The sequence below is a fragment of the Babylonia areolata genome, chromosome 21 (assembly GCF_041734735.1).
Source record: "Babylonia areolata isolate BAREFJ2019XMU chromosome 21, ASM4173473v1, whole genome shotgun sequence".
Classification (NCBI taxonomy): domain Eukaryota; kingdom Metazoa; phylum Mollusca; class Gastropoda; order Neogastropoda; family Buccinidae; genus Babylonia; species Babylonia areolata.
Window position 1 is genome coordinate 17,075,237 of NC_134896.1, and position 23,435 is coordinate 17,098,671.

The following is a 23,435-nucleotide window of genomic DNA, read 5'->3' on the forward strand; positions in this document are numbered from 1 at the left end:
TATGGATAAGGCCAGTTTAAGGAAGAAAAAGAGTACGAACACAACAAAATAAGGACCAGTAAATTCATGGAATAATAGCAGAATGGTTTTGTGTGTTCATATCTTTATTTAATCGTCCACAAAAAGTAATAAATCACATAATTTAATCATGAAAAATAATGTTTAGAAAACGTTTTCATTAGACATAGACGGATGCATTCTAGAATCAACAGGACGATTCTTCAAAATTCATAACCAGTTTTAGTTGTTCTGGGAGTAAACCTTGACCAAAGTGTACAAAGCTTTTTTGTAAAAATAAAGACGGAACTTGCAAAAGTTTCACAGTTTCTTTAGTCCGTACTCTACTACAGCAACGCAAATGCTACTATTACTACTGCTTCAACAGCTGAGGGAAAATAATGGGGCACTCAGTCACTCATTCAGTATTTTCCTCAGTATTTGTTTATTATATGCGAGTTGTAAAGAAGTAATAAAGTCATAATAGAATGACAGGAAATTACCTAGAAAAGAATGTGTGTGTGTAGACAATATGCTGTTCATAACTGAGTGTGCTTGCATGTATGATGTGACGTGTCTGTGAGATGCTTGTAACATATGCATGTATACCAGTTTGAGTGAGGATGTGATTCTGTGCACATGAACACACACACACACACACACACACACACACACACACACAGTGACACACACACACATTTGGAGGATGGGACCTGGGAATGGGTCTTGGTGTCTGTGAGACCGCAAATTTGTTCATGTGCATTATGTATCAATAGATCTGTGTGTGTGTGTGTGTGTGTGTGTGTGTGTGTGTGTATACAGGATAAAGAAATAGGTAAATTATAATATATATATATATATATATATATATTATATTATAATTTACCTATTTCTTTATCCTGTTTAATTATCTCATTTCACTTTACATTGATGTTTCATATATACTGATACTAATGGTAAGCTCTCAAAACCTGACCAGTACATTAATGCATAGACCAGGCACCTGTTCCTGTTGTTTGGTTTGGTTTGGATTTTCTCTTATATTAGCAGATCAGTCTGCATGCTTGATGCCTCCTTGAAACTGAAACTGAAACAAGCTCTGTGTCTGTGTGTTTGCATGTCTGTGTATCTGTGTTAGTGAGTGAGTGAGTGAGTGTGTGTGTGTGTGTGTGTGTGTGTGTGTGTGTGTGTGTGTGTGTGTGTGTGTGTAGGGGTGTTTGAGTATAAGTGTGCATGTTGGAGAGAGAAAGAAGATAAGACATTTGATATTCAGTGCAGAGTATGACTTGCTGTTTTGCTTGAATAGGCAGATTGAAATTTGTGCTTTATCTCTGTACATGTTCATTTATTGATACAGAGAATAAAATCCTTGAAATATGTGTAAGTGTTTGTGTTCATGTGTGTGCATGAAATGCAGTAAATTTGCTGTCTTAACAGAGATTTTATTCTTTTTTTTCTTGCAGATTTAACTCAAGATCAAGAGGAAGATCAGATCTGTCCATTAGATAAAGAGAAATGGACCAGTTGGTGGCATACAACAGTGACTCAGAACATGAGGATGATAACCATGCAGACAGTGATGAACGCCCTCAACAGACTTTGGAGGCCCATGGAAATGACTTCTTTGGGCTTACCAGCAACACATCGCAAGTGACCACCTCTGACACTGAAACAAGACAGGAGGAAACAGCCATAAGACAAGTGCATGTGGATGGTGCCTCAATAGAAGTGCCAGAGGGAGACTTTTGGACAAATTTATCTGAAGCCGAATTAACCACTGACTGTGAAGCTGATCATGGCAACGCTAAGAAAAGAAAGTTTGAAAGCCCAACCAGACCTCAAAATCCAAGTGAACAAATATCGGTGCCATATTCGTCTTTCGCAAAAAGACAACAGTGCGGTAAAACATTGTCAGTCCATCAAAATACAAACAACGCAAGACAAATGTTTGCATCCACCACATCATTAAATGATGCATCTTGTAATGATTCAAGGATGCTGCCAGATTCCAAAATGAAGGTTTATGAAGTTCATCCTAAAATATCTCCACATCTGAATCGTGAACAAAGCAACCGTTGTGCATGTAAATTGTTACATCGCTGGTCAGCCCATGCTGGTGTGATCAACAGAATTTCATGGTGCAGTAACCCATCTTTCAGCCACCTGATTGTTTCTGCATCCATGGACAGCACATTGAGAGTTTGGAATGCTTGGGGTCAGCAGCGGCCATGTGTTCGAACTCTTACCACACATACCAAAGCTGTCCGTGACGTTCAGTGGAGCACAGATGGGCGGTGTGTTTTGAGCTGTAGTTATGACCGTTCTGCTGCTGTGACTGATGTTGAAACAGGTTGGTAATCTGACATACTCATTGCAATTGACTGTTATGGAGTAATTTCAGTTTGAGTTTCAAGGTGTCAAAAAATACAATACATGACATCTGCTTATTTTATTTATTCAGTTATTTTTTTTCAAAGAGTAAATTGTGTATTACCTTGATCTGTAGAGTGCCAAGTTCTGTTGGTGCATTTATGATTGATCCTTTCTTCTGCTCTTCTTCAGGTGGGATACACGTTTGTAAAGTGCTCTTCTTGATGGACATGACCTGAAGGTTGTTTCACTGACATGACTGCAAGTGCTTGACATTTACAGACTCCTACAGACTGATCATATTCAATGTAGTGTTTGCAGCCATATCACATGTAACAAGTTCAAGACACTTGCATGTGAACAGAAGCCAGCTATATAGCAACCCTCCTGAAAAATAACCTACAAGAGAAACAAGGCTTGTTTAGTTAACACCACATTGTGAAGTTATGGTACATTGTCATGAAGTTACAGTACATTTTCATTTTTACAAGTTGATATTCCTTCTTTTTTCCCCCTGAAATTGATTTTTTTTTTTTAAAGAAGAAAAAAAAGGACAATGTTAACAATGCGTTTGGATTAACTGCTGAAGTCATAACCCTATATGTGATAAAATAATAAATACTTAACAAAACTACAAGAGGGGGGTGGACACAAACGATTATTACATATTCTTTAATGTACTTTCTATGCATTTTCTGTACTGTTTTTATACATGACTTCTTTGATCATTATATTTTTCTTTTCTATCAAAGAAAGAGCTAATTGATACCTTTGGTTTGTGTATAGACACCCCACAAAGAAGAAATTAGTGTGTACCTTTTGTTTGCGGATGAATTATTAGAGTTGTCATATGAGTGATTAGCTAAGCCTCCACCCCCAACTTCCCTTTTATCTGATTTGATTTTTTTGAAAATGTAAATCTCTTCTTGTTTCTTCATCTCTCTCCTTCAAGTAAATCTTTGTAAATTTCTTCTCAATGGCAGGTCAGCGTCAGGTGCAGCTTGAACACAGCGGTTTTGTGAGTGCTGGAAGATTCCATCCAGTCACACCTCACCTGGTTACCACGGGGACCAAAGACTGCATCCAGGTGTGGGACATCCGAGACCCTGTGGTGCCTGTTCGCATCCTGACTCACAGAGAACAGTTTGGACAGGTGAAGCAACAAGCAGTGCCCTGGACAACAAGGGACAAAAGTTTCAAATGAATTGATAGGTTTTTGCCTGTTTGTTTTAGAACAGAAATTAACTTACTTAAAGATGTAGCTAATCTTTCAGTTCCCAATATCCTTTCTTTGGGGGGGTGGGGATTGAAAGGGTGGGGGGGCCGGGAGGGGGTGGGGGGGGGGGGGGTTGGAGATGAGTGGGGTGGAGACTGACAACAACAAAAATTCTCCAGAACAAAACAACAGAAGTAACTAATGTGTTGATTTTAAACAGTTAATAATAATAATGATAGTATTTATATAGTGCTGAATCTTGTGCAGAGACAAATCAAAGCGCTTTCACACCAGTCATTCACACACATGCATAACTCTAAAACTGAAGAAAACTGAAGACAAGGAAGAGACAGGGGAGGGAGGCTATCATGTGAAGAGGTTGGTTTTAAGGCCAGACTTGAAAGAGCTGAGTGTGGAGACCTGATGTAGCGAAAGAGGAAGTTCATTCCAAACGCAAAGTCCAGAGACAGAGAAAGAACGGCATCCAACAGTGGAGTGTTTGAATCCCTTTAAAGCACAGTATTACCAAAAAAAAAAAAGGTTGTATAGGAACATTCTACTACATACAAAGCATTCACCAACAGGCCTGTAAAAATAAAATTGTTTCACTGAAAAAAAAAAGCCTATAATTATTTTCAGAAAACTACCCAAACCACCTTTGAAGGGAAGTAGCACGCTTCAAAAGGCAATGTTTCAGTCTTCTAGTGAAATCGCGGTTGTTTCCCTTGGCCCAAACGAAAGTTCATGGTTTGGCTTTCCCAGCAGGATCAATACCAAATCCACGACGTTATCAATCTTTCGCCATTTGAATTTGCATCCGATTTCAAAAAGTGATTGAATTGCTTCAATCCCATTTTGATTTATGAGAAACTCAAATGAAATACATGTTCAAAGTGAGCCAGAGAGTTACTTCAACACTTTGTACAATGGATATGAAAAGACCGGCTCAGTTTCTGTTTGAAGTTACCCAGTCCAGCGTGTTGACATTATCAGAAATAATCTATTGGATGTTATGTAACACATTGTTTAGGCAATGTCAGACAAAGACTTGTACAAAGCTCAGTTTCAAGTGGTAACTGATTGTTATTAACCAATAAAAAATTTGTCAAGAAGAAATGTTTAACCAGATTTCATCAGACAAAATCACAACGTTGCTTGTCGTGTTTAGCATATAATTTTATATGAATACACCTGTATTTTGTGACTTAAACCATTGAATTTTCATCTTTATGAGTACCTTTTTTCAGGATAAACTCCTCAAAATTGTTTCAAGTTTAATTTGATAGTTAATGGCCCATTTCAATCTCAGTCACCTTCATGTCTATACATCTGCAGAAGATCAGATATGCAGGTTAAAGATCCCACAAGCAGTGTCAGTATTTGGTTATTTACAGACACATGGACATACCTAGCACACACATCCATTAAAACAGAACACACGTAGCACATACAGAATATACCTAACCCCCCAGAGTATCGTTTTCTAAATGGTTGGGTAGAAATTGTCAAACAGGTAAAAACCAACTTGCAGATCTATACGAGGGAATTTGAAGTTACAACCAATGAATGCAGAATAAGAAATTATATATTTTTTTATGAATTTTTTTTATTATTATTATTTTTATTTTTTTTTTTTTTTTTACATTTACATTGTACAAGTACATACTTTCAAGTAATCAAAACAAACAAAAAGAATAATTGAAATATTTAAGCAAACCATATATATATATGAACACATGATCATCATCAACATCAGTAACATGTGTTCCACAGTAAAGTGTGATTACACCTCTCAACCCTTGACCCTATGTTCCATTTCTCTCTCATGCTTCTCAACCAGTCACCTGTTGCCCTCCCGCCCCCTCCCCTCTTACACACACACACACACACACACACACACTCACACACACCTGCTACCCACACTCCACATTAAGCGGATCTCCCTATTATCTGAGTCTCACCATAGAAATTATATACTTTGTGCAATTTCAGTTTGTGTTCTTTCTTTCCAGCTGCAGATTGTCATTATGATGTTTATCGGTAAATTATTGCCCCAGAATGCGTGTGACTGCCGGAAGTACATCATCAGACAGTAAAATATGTACAGACAATAGTGTAACTGACATAAAACGTCTCTTTGCCATTACAGGTGCAGGACCTGATGTTTTCCCATGACGGGCAGGAGTTATTTTCCTGTGGAGACGTGGTTGCCAGAGAATCAGCAGACCGAAGCATTATGGCATGGGATTTCCGGACAGGAGTGATTTTATCCAACCAGATTTTCCAGGTAAAATGTGTGACTGTCAGTGCATTATCAGGCATGAGACATCAGATTGAAGGATATTTGTGAAGTGACAACCTATAGTGTACATATTACTGTCATCAGGTAATGATTTTAGACTACAATAGTTCATAAGTTCGTATCATTCTATTCTTTTTCTTCTTTTTTTAAGCACCGCAAAGTCCATTTTTTTCTGTTCAAGATAATATCTGATAACCTGATTAGAGATTATTTGTTGCATGAGAAGTGGTGATTAATCATTTAGCATGTGCATTTTATTTCATGTTGTCCCTTCTGCTCTCTACTTGTACCCTCTGTTTTCAGGAGCGGTACACTGTGACGAGGCTGTGCCTTCATCCCTCACAGTCCCTGTTCGTGGCACAGACACAGGCAGACTACGTAGCTGTCTTCTCCACCCAACGCCCATACAAGATGAACAAGAACAAACGCTTCGAAGGACACCAGGTATGCCCAGTCCTAGGCTTGTTTTCTAGCTTTTTACGTCTTTTAATTTAATTTAATTTAATTTTTTATTTATCTGCATAGATTGTTGGACGTAAATGATTCCTAATTCAAAAGGAAAAAAACAATCAGACTTGGAAAGTAAAGGATTAAAAGTGCCATCTTCTTTCTTGTGTGATAGCTGGTTCAGTAGCACAAGCAGCATTGACTTGAAATTGTGTACCTTGTAAATGGAAAGAGTTGCTTCTCTTTATTGTGTTCCATTCCTCATTCCATACCTTATTCATCAGATGGCCTTTCAGCACAGTTGTTCTGAACAACTTACGGACCAGAATTCTTACTCCCTCCCCCCCTCCCCCTCCCTCCACTAGACCTTGCATTGTGGTCTGCATGCTAGTCTTTTCGGTGAGACAATAAACCGAGGTTCCATGTGCAGCATGCACTTTGTGGACATAAAAGAACCCATGGCAACAAAAAGATTATCCCTGGCAAAATTCTGTTGAAAACTTTATTTTGATGATTAAAAAAAATTACACCTGCAGATAGCAAAAAGAAAGAGAGAAAAAAAAAGGTTGGCGCTGCACTGTGACGACATGCTCTCCCTAAAGACAGCAGCCTGAATTTCACACAGAGAAATCTGTTGTGACAAAATTTTCTTCAGTGCAGAACAGTCAGTGCAATACAATATAACTTATCCAACAGATCTGAAGGCCACTCAGCACAGCTATCCTCCACAAACTGCAGGACAGTCAGTGGTGACTTAACCTATACTGGACAACATGGAAATGAGTGCCTGATTTATGATTAAAAAAACCCTAATAATAAAAATCTGTCATTAGACTGGGACACTTGAGACGTAAGGCATTGTGAGGGAATACTGTGTACCCACAGTTGTTGAAAAGTCAAGAATGGAAAGTTGGAATGGAACCTGACTTCTCCTTTTTGACTCACTTGTGTAAACAAAATGAGTCTATGTTTTAACCCGGTGTTTGGTTGTCTGTGTGTGTGTCTGTGTCTGTGTGTCTGTGTGTCCGTGGTAAACTTTAACATTGACATTTTCTCTGCAAATACTTTGTCAGTTGACACCAAATTAGGCATAAAAATAGGAAAAATTCAGTTCTTTCCAGTCATCCTGTTTAAAACAATATTGCACCTCTGGGATGGGCACAAAAAAAAAAAAAAAAAAAAAAAAAATGAAGCCTAATTATATGCAAACTGCATTTACTGTAAAATTTATATTTTTTGTATTCTCTAAACTTGGCACTTTGATCTGATATTCTGACCTAACAACAAGAGCAGTCATTATTATCATTTTTTGTTTAAACAGGAACTTCTTTTGCTAAGCATTGAAGTTTTATTTATTTTGCAAACGTTTTGGTGCAGATAGTAAAAAAGGGAAATTACTCTGTAATTAATGCTAGGGGACTTAATTTGCTTTAAACTGATCTTTCTCATCTTAAACATTACATTTTGAAATTATACTCAGTACATAAAAAGCTTGGATTTTTTTTAAAAAGTGTATCACAAGTGAGTCTTGAAGGCCTTGCCTCTCTTGTTTTTTCTGTGTGCTGCCACATTGCCTGCATTGTCTTGCTGTCATCATACTCATGCAGTTCACCATGAATCTGTCGTGCACACAGCCATTAGCCAGTGAGAATTATTGCTGCAGTTTCTACAAAGTAACTTTATATGTCTTAAAAGTATCTTTTAATGATAAAAAAAAAGAATCAAATCTCCTTTACTTTTCACTGTCATCAGTCCGGAAACCTGGTTTGGTCAGGGGGCGCTGAACTGCTGAATGCATCACCAACCTTCTCCATTTCTGGCAGTTCTGGGATAGGGCCTTTGTTCTGGCAATGCTTCTGTTTTCACTCAGTGTTGTGTCATCATTAGTCATGGGTAAAAAGCCTGTACAGGCATGGTAGTCATGGTATTCAAATTGCTACCTTCAGCGTAATTACATTAACTCACTCAGTACGGCCAGTCCTCTCTTCTCCTCTACACAGACCCCTCGGATGTCCAGTGGGTGTCTCAATGACCCAACCTTTAGCTTCCATCGTCAGAATTGTGGTATTCTTTGTCAACATTCACCTCTTCAGTATGAGAGCCTTCCACTTGCAATATTTTGATGGTGGTAGTTGGGGTGAAACGCTGTTAACGTCGTCTCTTTCGCCATTCGTATGGAGAGAGTTAAATAAAAAATATGTATGTAAAATTTCTGACCCAATTGTGGGTGAAAAAAGGTGCACCTTCAATGCTTTTTTTCTCTGCCTATAGTTTTATTTTTAAAATAGTGGGTTGTGACACTGACACCTGATGATTTCATGTTTCCCTTACAGACTGCCAGCTACAACATTGGAGTATCACTGTCACAGGACGGGAGCATAGTGTACAGTGGTTCATCAGATGCCAAGCTGTATTGCTACAACTTCAGCACAGGCAAGAAGATTCGAACCTTGAACTGTAGCGAAATTTTGCTGGATGTTGCCGCCCACCCTGTGCTGCCATCAGTTGTTGCTGGAGCGACATGGGATGGAGACATTGTGCTTTTTCAATGAATGATGAATGACTGATATGGATACTTACACAGCACCTATCCTCGGTCAGAGACCAAGTTCTATGTGCTTTACAAACACGGGGTCATTTACACAAAAGGCTGCCTACACATACACACTCAGACAGACATGTAACATTTTGCATATGACCGTTTTGTTTATTTACCCCTCTATGTAGGCAACCATACACCGTATTCGGAGGTGTGCTTGGGGTATGTTATTGTTTCCATAACACACTGAATGCTGACATTGCTTACAGGATTTTTTAATGAGCGTATTCGATCTTCTGCATGCATATACACACAAAATATGTTCAGGCACAAGCAGGTCTGCACATATCGCAAAAATCTCCACCCTTTACTCATCAGCTGCTATTACCGAGATTCGAACTCAGGACCTTCAGATTGAAATCCAGTGCTTTAACCACTCGGCTATTGCATCTTGAACTACTTGGTATCTGCTCAGCTCAGCTGTTGTTATTGGCTCACATGTGTGTATCAGTTGGAAACTTTCATAAATTTGTTTTCTCTGGAAACGCTTAATTTAATTCTGAGTATCCTGTGGAGAATAATTCTTTGAAAGTATTCAGAACATTAAATTTTGAAATGCAACTCAAAGTATGGAAAGGCTGTTGTGTGTTACAGTCAGTGTGAATGTGATACTTAATGTACAGTCACCCAAGGATTTTTGGTGTTTTGTTTTTTTTTAGTAAAGAGATGTAGCGTTCTCATGCATTGACTTAAGGGCGTATTCCTTGTGTGCACCACGTATAATTATCACATTGCGGGTCGCATTGATAGTTCGTGAGAACCAATTACTGAAAGGAAGCGAAAGATGTCACTAAATCTTATTCAGAGAATGATTCGTGCAAAACTCTTGTCACTTAGTGCATAATGCCCTTGAACAACCATAGAAGTCAACAGATGAAGCCTAATTGCACATTCACGCATGGAATGGGCAAGAGTCACTGTTAGACTTGATTCCTACAACACATGCCAGTCTGATCACGGCCTTCGTGAATGGGCCATGGTCTGATGTGATCACGAGAACCACAGGAAGGTTTTCCGAAATCTCTTGTTAACAAATACAGTAGTAGGTGTGTGCCGGCATGGGTTTTAGCGAAGGCGTGATCAGTGCAATCAAAAAAGGAGAGGGATTCTTTATGATAAGCATGCGTTTTCAGCGACTTCACGGTATACACACCTCAGATCACCCTGACTTGAGTCACCATAAGCCGACTTCACGGTATACACACCTCAGATCACCCTGACTTGAGTCACCATAAGCCGACTTCACGGTATACACACCTCAGATCACCCTGACGTGAGTCACCATAAGCCGACTTCACGGTATACACACCTCAGATCACCCTGACTTGAGTCACCATAAGCCGACTTCACGGTATACACACCTCAGATCACCCTGACTTGAGTCACCATAAGCCGACTTCACGGTATACACACCTCAGATCACCCTGACGTGAGTCACCATAAGCCGACTTCACGGTATACACACCTCAGATCACCCTGACTTGAGTCACCATAAGCCGACTTCATTATCGAAAATTAATGTCCGGGTCGAGTGGGCGGAGAACACGTCTGATCTGGCGATCATACTTTTGTCGAAAGCCAACTGGATTCGTCTGGAATGATTATTGTATATAATACACCGGAATTGCGTTTGGTGATTTTGTTATGATTTATCAAAGCTGAAAAGTCGCGATGAAAACTGGGACATTTTTTGAAAATTTGATAAATTTATACCCTGATGGTAAAACAAGTAAATCGCTGATTGATGTGAGATGCTGAAGATGGAACTGTTCTGTCTCCAGCACACAGCTTTCAGGTCTTCAAGAACTCATTCCAGACCAACAATACGGGTGTCGTTAAGCCGACCCGCCCCGCCCCGCCCCGCCCCGCTCCACGCGGCATTGTCCCTCAGCCGAGAACGTGACGAGAGCGCCGGAGTGAATGATGCATAAACACACACACACACACACACACACACACACATACACACACACACAGAGAGACTCTCTCTCACACACACACACACACACACACACACACACTGCACACACACTGCACACACACACACACACACGCAGACACACACATACACACACACGCAGACACACACACACACACACACACACACACACACACACACACACACACACACACACACCAACACTAAAATCAGTTAAATGAACACATACTTCCGATCAGGGTCATGACATAGACATTACAAAAATAAATAAATAGAAAACAACAACAAAATAACTTACATACATGTTTCATACATGCACACACGCATGCACGCACTATCATTCACACACACACACACACACATACACACACACATGGATGTAGATAGTGAGACAGACAGACAGGGGGATAGGCGAAAGAAGGTTTTCAAGTTTAGTGCCTATATATAGAGAGAGAGGGAGAGAGAGAGAGAGATATCCGTTTGTGCAAACCGTTACCAAAAAAAAAGAAAAAAAAAAAAAAAGTGCAAGTGCAAATGTGTTTCTTATCTACCTCACACGTGCAGATACCAAAACTGTTCAGTTTTTATCCCCCTGTTTCGTTCACTGGGTCATCCCAACCTTTTCACATATGCACACCATTACCACCATGGCTTGGTTTTACGAACGGAGTAATTAGTAACGTGCAATAAAGGTCTATTTGTTTTTAGATTTCACCACACCCCCGAAAACGGAGTATGGCTGCCTACATGGTGGGGTAAAACCAGTCATACACGTAAAAGACCTCTCGAGTCATGTACATACGAGTGATCGTGGGAGTTGCAGCCCATGAACGAAGAAGAAGAAGATTTCACCACCACCACCCTCCCCCTGAATCTCCCAGCTCCTTCCTGGTTACATGACTGGATGTGACTTTCATCCACCTGTTCGTTCATGAATCCGTTTTCTAATTCCTTTGTCCCTGCCTAAGGCCTTGGAATCGTCCTACGTAATAATTATCACGAGTACGAAGAAAGATAAATGGTTTGTTATTGCCATGACCCAGTCTGTTTTCCTATAACTAAAATAGAAATGAATAAATAAAACAAAGAAAAGACCAGACCGACTCACAAACATCCGCTTGTCTGTTTAATTTTCGTTTCCAGTCATGCCTATCGTCTTCCAGGTAAACATTTCACTGCTATCTGTTCCCTGCACGTTGAACAAGTTTATGTTTGTCGAAGAACATTTTTAAACGGGTGTGCTGTGCCGTGTGCTTATCTTTCTGTGTACTTTTTGATTTAAACCAACTGGGGTGCATCCTGTCTGACGCGATGAACATTCGCGAGTGGTCAAAATGCCTAGCTTCGCAAATGACCTTGACGAAGGTCAACTAATGTGAAAGTCAAATGGAGGATTTATGAAGAATAACATATATTATATGCTATATGCCTGCGTTGGCAGCAATTTTTCGCCGTAAAGTTTGGCCGTGCAGAATGGACGAAAATGTATCAGAATATAACAAACTGAATGATTGATCAATTTGACCTTGAGGTCACAAAGTTAAACTAACAAAACAAAACAACAACAACAACAACAAAACAAAACAAAAAGCCCGACTCGTGGATTTTTTCTGTTGTGTACAAGTGGGTGCGTGCGTGCGATAGTTGTGTTAATGTCAGTAGTGTGTGTGTGTGTGGGAGGTCGTGCTTTTAAAAATGTAAAATGAAAGTAACTGTAACTTTACTTGGGATTCAACTTATAGAAAAAGCATCCATCTACAAAAAAAAAAAAATTGTGGACGACTGTGAAATCAAAGACTTGCACGTAATGAGGGCGTTTCAGTTTACACGCTGTTTGTACTGTTTCCTTATTGATGTTCCCAGAGTGGCATGGGGCAATGTGCTATATTCAGATGCAAAAAACTTACGTGGACATGCATGTTGATGGAAATGAGCCAACCGACAGCTTTGCTGGTACTGCAACAAGTAGTCTACACACAGGAAGAAAAAAAAAGAAGAAAAAAAGGGTGGGGTGGGGGTGGGGGGGTTCTGGAAGATGCCAATAATTGTCTGCAGGGCGTGTGATCTATAGGGGACGAGGGTTGGGGTGGGGGTGGTCGGAACTGCTCTTGTATTATGACGCATTTTTGTTGTTGCGGCGACTGATAGAAGAGTACCTGAAAAACCTGGTACGTTATGGCCGTCATACCTCGATCGCCTCAGCGAAAGAATGACAGCCGTAATTTTAACATGACAGGAAGAGCATGGGCCCTAATATAGAGACGGTCCGATCAAAATTCATGCCGATTTTACAGTTGTATATGGAGACAAGTGTGTGTCATGCAGAACAGTTTGCCGCTGGATTGAAACTTTCAAACGAGGAAAATCCGATTTGAAAGACGAATACCGACATTCCATGTGAGGTCGGGAAGAAGCAAACTGTTCAGCTTGTAAAAGGAGAAATTGAAGAGGATCTGCATCATTTCAGTTCCTCAAATAAGTGGAACTTAATATAGTGTTTCACCCCCGAAAACGGAGTATGGCTGCCTACATGGCGGGGTAAAAACGGTCCTACACGTAAAATCCCACTCGTGTGCATACGAGTGAACGTGGGAGTTGCAGCCCACGAACGCAGAAGAAGAAGAATATAGTGTTTCATGTGGCACAGTTGAACGGGTCCTGTGGCGCGATCTTGAGATGAGGAAAATAGCTGCCATATGGATACCTGATCTGGCAGAGGAGCATAACAATAACAACAACATCCAAAACAACAACAGAGTTCAGAGTTCTACGAGGTTACTTGAAATGTTTGAGCAGGAGGGTCCCAAACTAATGTGTGACGTGATCGCAGGTGACTGACAAAACGTGGATCTTCTTCTTCTTCTTCTTCTTCTGCGTTCGTGGGCTGCAACTCCCACGTTCACTTGTAGTTGTATGTACACGAGTGGGCTTTTACGTGTATGACCGTTTTTACTCCGCCATGTAGGCAGCCATACTCCGTTTTCGGGAGTGTGCATGCTGGGTATGTTCTCGTTTCCATAACCCACCGAACGCTGACATGGATTACAGGATCTTTAACGTGCGTATTTGATCTTCTGCTTGCGTATACACACGAAGGGGGTTCAGGCACTAGCAGGTCTGCACATATGTTGACCTGGGAGATCGGGAAAAATCTCCACCCTTTACCCACCAGGCGCCGTTACCGAGATTCGAACCCGGGACCCTCAGATTGAAAGTCCAACGCTTTAACCACTCGGCTATTGCGCCCGTCAAAACGTGGATCACCTTCTGTAGAATCCCGAACAAGCGGTCCTCAAATGTGGGTGTGTACTGTGAAGATCACTGAAAATTTCGCGGACGTAACACTTCCCATCTTTGTCAGTTTGCGAAGTTAGGGACACTAAGACTTCTGTGAATGACGGAGTCATCGTATCAATGAAGCAGTGATGCTTGATGCCGTTTAACTCACTCAGTACGGCCAGTCCTCTCTTCTCTACACAGACCCCTCGGATGTCCAGTGGGTGTCTGAATGACTCAACCTTTAGCTTCCGTCGTCAGAATTGTGGTATTCTTTGTCAACATTCACCTCTTCAGTATAAGAGCCTTCCGCTTGCAATATTTTGATGGTGGTAATTGGGGTGAAACGCTGTTAACGTCGTCTCTTTCGCCGTTCGTATGGAGAGAGTTAACTGACTGTTGGTGATACTGTCTCAGTTTAAATTATCATACTGTATGTGATGACATTCAGGTGCTGCACCACATATGAATTTCAGTCTCTTGTTGAGATAACAAAGTATTCTGTAGTCTGCTTTTCAAGATGTTACATAATGATAAATAAGTGTTTGTCGTTGATCTTTCGGCAGCTGAATATTATACTGATAATTATTATTTCAGACCGATTCGGGATGTTGGGAGCTGGTTACTCGAGAAGTGAAACCAGACGGAAAAAAACAATTAGTGAATGCATTTGAGTTTTGGGGACCGTCAGTGGCATTCCCTTGAAGCATGATTCAAGTGGGCCAACTGATGTGTCGGTGTGGGTGGGTGGGAAGATGCTCAGTGGTTTCAGAATAACACTAACTGTGACTCTCTCCGATCTCTCCAAAACTTTACAAGCACCACACACACACACACACTGTGTCACACACACACACACACACACACACACACACACACACACACACACACACACACACATACACACTCTCACTCCCTCTCTCTCTGTGTTGCCATGATTTTACATGAATTTAATCTATATACCGTTTGATATAAAGGTGTGATTTTTTTTTTTTCCCCTTATTTTTTTCCTTCTTTTCGAGAGGTGGATAACTTGAAAATTTATTTTTACTCCACTACCCTCAGAAAATAAAATTTATTCAGTTCCGTCTCCCTCTGTCAGTCTCACTCTTTTTACTCCACCTACTTCTCTCTCTCTGTCTGTCTATTGCCTCGCCGTCTCTGAATACATGCCACACGCATACGTGCCGGTCGGTGTGCTTGTCAAGTGTTTGCGGAGACGTCAGATGTCCCCACGCCTTTTCATAGGTGTTTGAACCAGCTGTACACGCAACTGAGTGCATGCGTGTTTGCATGTACACTGTGTATCTGCACGTCAGTGTAAGTCTGAGTTTGAGCCGCGCGTGGTTTGTGCACACAATCACTCTGAACACATTTTGACTTCACTGATGCAGGATGACTAAGGCCTCAAGGCCTGACTAAGCGCGTTGGGTTACGCTGCTGGTCAGGCATCTGCTTGGCAGATGTGGTGTAGCGTATATGGTTTTGTCCGAACGCAGTGACGCCTCCTTGAGCTACTGAAACTGAAACTGAAACTGATGCAGGATGTCATGACATGCAGCACAGAAGCAAACCGAACAGCCGGCATGCTGAATTGTAAAAGACGACTGACTCAAAATTATCAACAATGATTCAAATTTTGACACGGCAAAGACCGAACACACATTTTAAAAATTAAAAACAGAAAATAAAATAAAAAGAAGCACTTGCACTGTGACGTAAGAGGTAGAGGACCCCCTCCCCTCTTCCCTGTGTGTGTGTGTGTGTGTGTGTGTGCGTGTGGTGTGTGTGCGCGCATGCTGCTGCAAAAAAAAAAAAAACCCTCACGGCTGGAAGCGGAGCCTCACTCTCAATTTTCCAACTCGGTTCTACGCACAGAGAGAGAGAGAGAGAGAGAGACGCTCTCCCGTCTGCCCATTCGTTTCTCAGTGTTGGTTGTCTTTCCTTGTGTGAGTCGCGCCTCCCCACCGCCTCCCCTCACTTTGTTCTGTCGCTGCCCCTCTGTGTGGATGTGTGTGTGTGAGGCAGAGCAGAAAGGCTCTTGAGAGAGATCGCATCATCAACTTCACTTCTGGGCTTCTGCAAACTTGAGTTTTCGGGCTTGCCTGTGCTTTGTTGTGCCTTCTTCTGTTCTTGCTGTGGGTGAGTTTTTTTTTTTGGTTTTGTTTTTTTAAAAGAAGGAATCCGACATTTTCATTCATTATTTATTTATTTTGTTATTGTAAAAGCCGGTTTGTGATTATTGAAATTGCAAAACGGTGTGTGAATAAAGGTTAATAACGAATGTAGTTTATCATTATGCCCCTTTTCTGATGTTATTTCACACATGTTTCTATTGTTTCTTTCATTTGCATTCATGAGTTTTGAGCTCTTAACCGTTCCTTCCATTCCACCGGCACTGACGAAGCAGCCGACAATGTGTGGAAAAAGCAGACGAGACAGGCGGCCGGACGGCATCGCTCAGCTCGCGGTCTAGTTTCGAAGCCAATAGCGCGGTGGTTTTTGGATTGATGCATTAAGTCGCGCTATTCTTGTGTGTGTGTGTGTGTGTGGGTGTGTGTGAGGGAGGGCGGAGGGGGGGGGGGATTTGGGGGATGGTGCTATGTTTTTTTGTTTTTGTTTTCCTTCTTTCCGAGAGTGCGAAGATATAACCAGTTCGGATAAAAGGAAGGGGGGGGGGGGGGGGGGGGGGGGAGGGTGTATGACTGCGCATCTACAAGATGCAGGGCCTGGTTTATATTTCGAAGAGAGACCATGCACAGAAAGAGAAAGCATTCTTATATCTGGCCAATTGTTATCGTGATTCATTGACTGGTTCCTGATTTTTTTTTCTTTCAAAAATGATATCGCCAGACATCAAGTCGAGGTGGGGGTTTGGTTTCTGGTCAAATCTTTGTCCAATGATGAGAAGAATCTTGGTGTCAGTTTAGATGGCACACATTGCGGTCTGAGTTCGCCCAGGTCCTGTGCATATGAAATTGGGGTCAGCCGACTTGAGTCTGCGAGCTCAGAAGCTGCCTCTCTCACTTGTGCCTGTCTTTCTCTGTGACTCTCAGAATGTTCTCTCTCTCTCTCTCTCTCTCTCTCTCTCTCTCTGTTTGTGCTTTTATTTCCCCCGTGTCCATTTTTCACGCGCTCTCTTGAGCTGCCTTTGTGTCAGTCTGTCGTCTCTGCCTCTCTCTTTCAGTGACTCTCTCTCTCTACTGGAGCCTGTCGCTGTCTGTCTCCGTCTGTATGTCTGTCTCTTTTCTATCTCTGCCCCGCCATCCCCCTCCCCTCTCCGTCCCCCCCCCCCCCCCCTCCCCCACCCTCCCCTCTCTCGTTCCGCTGCTCCGGCTGAAGCAATATTTTGACATGGGATCAAGTTTTAGCTTTTTTCCCCCACTCCGACTGTACTGAAGAGGGAGCAGAGAGAGAGAGAGAGAGAGAGAGAGAGAGAGAGAGAGAGAGAGTAGGGGTGGGGTGGAGGACGGAAGGGATTGGGGGGAGACGCTCTAAAACTGTTTTGTTGTGACTGTGGGATGGTTCAACATTTCCAGTTACACAAAGGCATATTTGGTATGGGAGTGCTGGTGTCATGTTTTGAAGCGTTTGTCCTTCCGGTGTGTGCTGATAATAATGATGATTTACATTGTGGGGTTTGTTTCATATTTTGTGGGTTTGTGGATGGAAGGGTAGGAAGAGAGGGGGACAGAGATATAGTGGATATCTTTGGATCTCTTGTCTGCTAATGTTTAAGATTAGCTTTCACCACATTAATTCACACTCACATACCACTCTTTCTCTGTCCCTCTGTGTCTGTCTCTCATTCTCTTTTTCTCTGTCTCTCTCTCTCTATTTCACACACACACACACATATATATATATTTCATATAATATATATATATATATATATATATATATATATTTATATATCTAACATACATGAGAGAGAGAAGACGAAGGTTTATTGCACGGGGAAGTGGACTGGGTAAGCACAACACGTTTATATTCTTTACGTCCTGCCCTCCGAAAAACAACAATAACAAAACCAAACCTGAAGGAAACGAACTCCCCCCCTCCCTCCCAAAACAACAAAAACAAAAACCAACATGAGTTTCTCTGATAGTCTCAGCCCTTACCTCTGTGCACAGACACTAATATCTAGGGAATTCTAGTGTCTATGCCCTGTGTTAAAACAACCACAACCTATTTCCGGTGCAAGAATAAATTAATCGGAGGAAAAAAAAAGAACATCAAGGAATCCACTCAAGACCTTCCAAGACCCCACTTTCAGTTTCAGTGTCAAGGAGATATCAGAGCATGTGGACATGTCAGATACAAAAACGAGTACACATATGCTGTTCAAAAAAAGAAAGAAAGAAAGAAAAAGGCAGCATCAGATGTCTGGCCTTCGCAGAAACACAAAGCACTGGTCAAGACCACGATCCACCCAGCCCCTCCCACCGTGCGATCCTGATCCGCTTCGCGTCACACCAAAGAGCTTTCAGGTCAAGCCAAACAGCCTATACAGAGGTCCAGACCCTTCTGTCAACCCCGAGAAAGTAGATATATCTGGGACAGGGTCGTCTGATCGGACTAGTAAGATTATGGGGTTTTCCCGGGATGTTACGCAATTTCCCGACTGGTTTTTCCGTCCTGTACCTCCAAACCAACTCCCCACACTCTCTCTCCATCCGCTCATTCTCTCTCCCCCCCCCCCCCCCCCCCCCCCCCGGTTCTTACATCGCCTTGAATTGTCTTCTTTCTATTTCTGCCTGTGCGGCTTTTCACTGTATATGCTCGTTTCTCGTTGTTGAGAAGCAGCATTGTTTATGGTCGTCCGACGACGCATTGTCTGTCTGGACTCCCCGGACGGACGATGGTGGGTAGAAAGAGCCATCGAGCTCAGTAGTCCTGTTCTTCTATTCAGCTCAGTGGGTAGAACCAGAGACCGTGGAAAAGAACATGTTCATTGGTAGAACTTGCCACCCTCCATTCATGTGCAATGTCTAGTAATAAAAAGGGGCTTGATCATTTACTTGTTTGCTTGTGTGTGTGTGTGTGTGTGTGTGTGTGTGTGTGTGTGCGTGCGTGTGTGCGTGCGTGTGCGTGTGTGTGTGTGTGTGTGTATTTCCAGTTTCTCTTCCATTCCTTTTTCTACAATCAGTTCCAGTACAACGGCACTAACAGCTGTTCGAACTGTGATCCCGACAGCTGTGTTACAGAACAGGCATGCAAGTAAGAAGTGCGGAAGAGTAATTAATGGTATTGCGCAGTCGCGCATGATGCAAAGTTTCCGCTTCCGGTGTGAAAGTGCTTATTTTGTGGTTTGGCCCCCCACCCCCTCTTTTTTCTCCTCTGTGTGTGTGGGAGGGGAGGAGGGGAGAGTGGAGGGGGGTGGGGGTGGGGGGTTACACCGGGGTCTTTGCTCTCACAGTACAGTCATCCAACAAACAGCCAACACGTCCTCTTCCACGCATGACCACTCCTGAAAGACTTGAGTTGCTGACGAGTGCCACATGTCCCTAATGCAAACAATTGACACCGGGGGAAATCACCTGTGCTGACTGACCATTGACCTGCATACATCTCAGTGGAACTGACTTGCACAATCAGAGCGAACATGTCGGGGAAACAGGAAGGGGTACATCTAAACAGCGCTTGCATCCGTTGCTCGCTGTTGCTCCCTTCCTCCTGTCTGCAGGGACAGGTTACTCAGTTCAAACCGTACATCAGAATGATAACTGACACCTTGATTCAGTTCTCCTCATGCCATTGCTGCATGCAACAGATCTTGTCAAAGGTCAGTCACCTTGACGGCTGGGGTTGAAGGTCAGTCGCCCTGACCTTGGCTTGGGGGAGGGGGGGGGGGGGGGGGGGGGGGGGGGGGGGGGGACGGTTTTCAGACTGTCAATGGCCTCTTCTTCAGTGCACGCGGGTGGTCGGGTGCCTCCCCACCCTTTCTCTCTCTTTCTCTCTCTCTGAGGCTGGCCATGTTTATGCGTCACATGCAGTCCTCGTTCTTCCGCTGACTGGAAGGAAAGTGGGGGTGGGGGGGGTGGGGTGGGGGCTGGGGTAATGGGGGTACTGGGGGTGGGAGAGTTGGTGGGAAACGGGGAGGAGGGGGTGCAGCTAGTTTGGAGTGGGGGCGTAGACCGGCGGCTGGAGCTGACACTTTTCTTGTTTTATGAACTGAATGATAGAAGATAAATACACATTGATGAATAAACGGAGAGACAGATAGAGAGAGGGTTAAGAGAGGGAGAGGCAGAGATAATTTGTGTTTGGGAGGGAGAGAGAGAGAGAGAGAAGGGAGATTGTGTGTGTGCGTGCGTGTGTATGTGTTTGTGAGAGAGAGAGAGAGAGAGGGGGCGTGTGTATGTGTTTGTGAGAGAGAGAGAGAGAGAGGGGGAGGGAGAGGGAATGTCCATGATTATAATACTTTCTCTGGGGAAGTTGGGAGAGAGTGAGAATGACGACGCTGACAATGTTTGCTCACGTTAAAGAAGATAGAGAAAAAGAGACAGACAGCAGACAATATGAAATCCTCGAGACTCGCAAGTCGACTTTACGGATGAAAACACAACCACAAGGACTGGAAGTTGAACGGGACGGGACAGGGCAGTCTTTTAACAATGGAGCAATGCGCGCGTGCACACACACACACACATACACGCGCGCGCGCACAGAGATAAAGAGGGAGGGGGGGTGGGGGGGAATAAAGGAAAGAAAGAGCAGGTATTGAACCTCGAGTGCAGCTGTCAACTGTGTCGTTGGATCTTCGCTTCGACTCCATTCACTATCATTTTCATTCAGGGATAACTGGATAAGGGAGGGTGGGGATGGTTGCCATGTCACGGCGAACGAATGAATCGGAAGATTGTGTGTGTGAGTGTGTGTGTGTGTGTGTGCGTGTGCGTGTTCTTTCACAAAAGCTTCAGTTCGGTGCCAGTATATAGTGACTTGGCAGTGAGTGTCGCCGCAACTGTTGTGCAGTTGCTTGCGGGCCTGCACGTGCAACCCGGCCGACCCTGTGTGTATGTCTTTATCGTCGGGCTGTTGTCGACTACACTGCTCGCTGCCTGTGTTGTTGGGTGGATGGATGATGATGACTCATGCATGGACCGGTTTGAACAGAAGGCCCAGTACAACTGGGTGGGTTGTGAGTTGGCTACCAGGGTTGGTGGTGGGTGGCGGGGGTAGCAGTAGTATGGATTGTTGGGAGGGGGTTATGTGTGGTGGTGGGGTGTGATGTGGTGGATTTGATGGTGCGGGGGTGGAGAGGGAGGGCGGTATTGGAGAAGGGCAGGGAGAGGGACATGTTGTGTGGGGGGTGTGGAGGGTGGGTGGAGGAAGATGTGTGTGTGTGTGTGTGTGTGTGTGTGTGTGTGTGTCTTGTGCGTGAGTGTGTGTGGGTGCGCGCGCGCACGAGAGAGAGAGAGAGAGAGAGAGAGAGAGTTGTCGTTCGGGCATGAATAATTTCAGGGCGGATTTAGTTGTGAGAAAGTGTGGATCGTTTTCTAAAAGCGACGTGTGTGTGTGTGTGTGTGTGTGTGTGTGTGTGTGTGTGTGTGTGTGTGTGTGTGCACATGCGAGTGTGTTCGCATGTGTGCATGTGTCTATGCATGTGTTTGTGTGTGCGTGTGTTTGTATTTGTGTGTGTGTTTGTGTGTTTGGTTGCCTGCATGTTGCGTGGAAGACTGATCTGATGCCGTTGGACGTACTTGAAGAAACTCTTTGGGTTTTGCCGCAAAGATGTGGAGAGGTAATCGCGTGCATACACACACACACACACACACACACACACACACACACACACACATATATATATATATATATATATGTGTGTGTGTGTGTGTGTGTGTGTGTGTTCTTTTTGTCTTCCCCATAGTGGCATGTGAACGGGGTTCAGAGGCCTGTGCACGTGCGTGCGTGCGTGTTTTCTCTCACTCCATTGTGCGTGTGTGTGTGTGTGTGTGTGTGTGTGTGTGTGTGTGTGTGTTCTTCACCGCCCCAGTCTCTTTACCGCATTCTCCACAATCTCCGTTCTCCCTCTTTCTTCCAGTTCCACCTTCCCGCCAGCTTCTATCTCGATCCCAGTGTTCCCAGGTGTTCGTATTTAAAAACAAACGCTTGCTTATTTACTCTGGGGACAGAAAACAGTAAATGCCAGCGCTATTTTAGGACGTAATAAAGCCAGACATCCCTGCCTTTTATCTTCTTTCACTCAAGAGTACGATTTTAGGAACGTGGGAATGCCAAATATGAAAACACGCCAAAAAGCTAACAGAGGAAATTTAACACAAGACACGCTGAATTTCGCTGCAAAAATGGCCATTTCGGTTTGATTGTCTTCACTGATTAATTCCCCTTGCCTCTCCACTTACTAGCCCTCCAGCCCTCTCCTACCTGCATTAAGAACGCTCGCGAACACACACACACACACACACACACACACACACACTACACTCACGCACACACACACACACACACACACACTATCAGAAAAAAACGTGCGACAGCTCTCTCCACTTATGACAGAAAATGTCCATCGTAGTAACATGTGCCTGACCCCTCCACCCCTTCACCCCCCCCCCTCACCCCCCACTACACACGTTCGCGGGCACGCACATGCACACAGAGTGACGATGATCGCATACACACATACAGAGGAGGGTGTGGAGTGTGGTTGAGCATTGGACACATGGTATTCAGCGTTTTGATTTGTTTTTAGTGTGTGTGTCAGGGCGGTTTTTTTTGTGTGCTATTTTTTCATAACTCATCACGATACATCTCACAGGCAGCTGGCTCGCACTTCGTATGTCAAAATGATATGGGGTTTTGGGTCGTTTCCTATTTTTTTCTTAAAAAAAAAAATCTTAACATACACTGCAGACGGCTGTTATGCTTCATTGTTTCGTTGGGTTACGCTGCTGGTCAGGCATCTGCTTGGCAGATGTGGTGTAGCGTATATGGTTTGTCCGAACGCAGTGACGCCTCCTTGAGCAACTGAAACTGAAACTGAAACTGTTTCGTATCAAGGGGACTTTGTCCGAGTCGATCAAATGGTAGCTCGATGACAGTGTGATGAAAATTGCCAAGACCTAAGCTCTGATCAAAATCAAAGGGCATGGGCCAGTAGGTCTTTCAACTACTCAAATGAAAAGAGAGGTACATTTTTTCTTGTAAGTGAGTGATTCTTTTTACTTCTGTCTGTATATCTATTTGTCTGAATGTTCTAAGTGTCCGTGTATGTTTATAATAATTGACACAACCACAAACCTACACCTCCCACCCACCCACCCTC

The 23,435-nt window shown here is 43.2% G+C and overlaps 2 protein-coding genes across 5 annotated transcripts in view; both read left to right on the forward strand.

Annotated features, from left to right (window-relative positions):
* The first annotated feature begins 58 nt into the window (after nt 1-58).
* On the forward strand, nt 59-9,472 carry LOC143296132 (WD repeat-containing protein 25-like). Its single transcript, XM_076607919.1, has 6 exons — nt 59-125; nt 1,461-2,347; nt 3,351-3,520; nt 5,733-5,870; nt 6,189-6,329; nt 8,666-9,472. Exons 2-6 carry the CDS (start codon nt 1,513-1,515, stop codon nt 8,882-8,884), a joined length of 1,503 nt encoding a protein of 500 aa, XP_076464034.1. The 5' UTR covers nt 59-125; nt 1,461-1,512; the 3' UTR covers nt 8,885-9,472.
* A 6,628-nt stretch (nt 9,473-16,100) lies between these two features.
* The window catches only part of LOC143296512 (uncharacterized), a 116,245-nt gene continuing 108,910 nt past the window's right edge, over nt 16,101-23,435 (forward strand). For 2 of the 4 annotated variants that reach the window (XM_076608489.1, XM_076608495.1), the window contains exon 1: nt 16,101-16,288. The gene's annotated coding sequence lies outside the window, so the exon portion shown is untranslated. The remainder of the gene's footprint in view (nt 16,289-23,435) is intronic. The other 2 variants (XM_076608491.1, XM_076608497.1) reach the window with 1 other exon arrangement.

Excerpts from the sequence above, each read along its gene's own strand:
- LOC143296132 (XM_076607919.1), top strand. The coding sequence starts at position 1,513 with ATGGACCAGTTGGTGGCATACAACAGTGACTCAGAACATGAGGATGAT. Across the intron at positions 2,348-3,350 it reads TGTGACTGATGTTGAAACAG|GTCAGCGTCAGGTGCAGCTT; the intron begins GTTGGTAATCTG and ends TCTCAATGGCAG. Across the intron at positions 3,521-5,732 it reads ACAGAGAACAGTTTGGACAG|GTGCAGGACCTGATGTTTTC; the intron begins GTGAAGCAACAA and ends TTGCCATTACAG.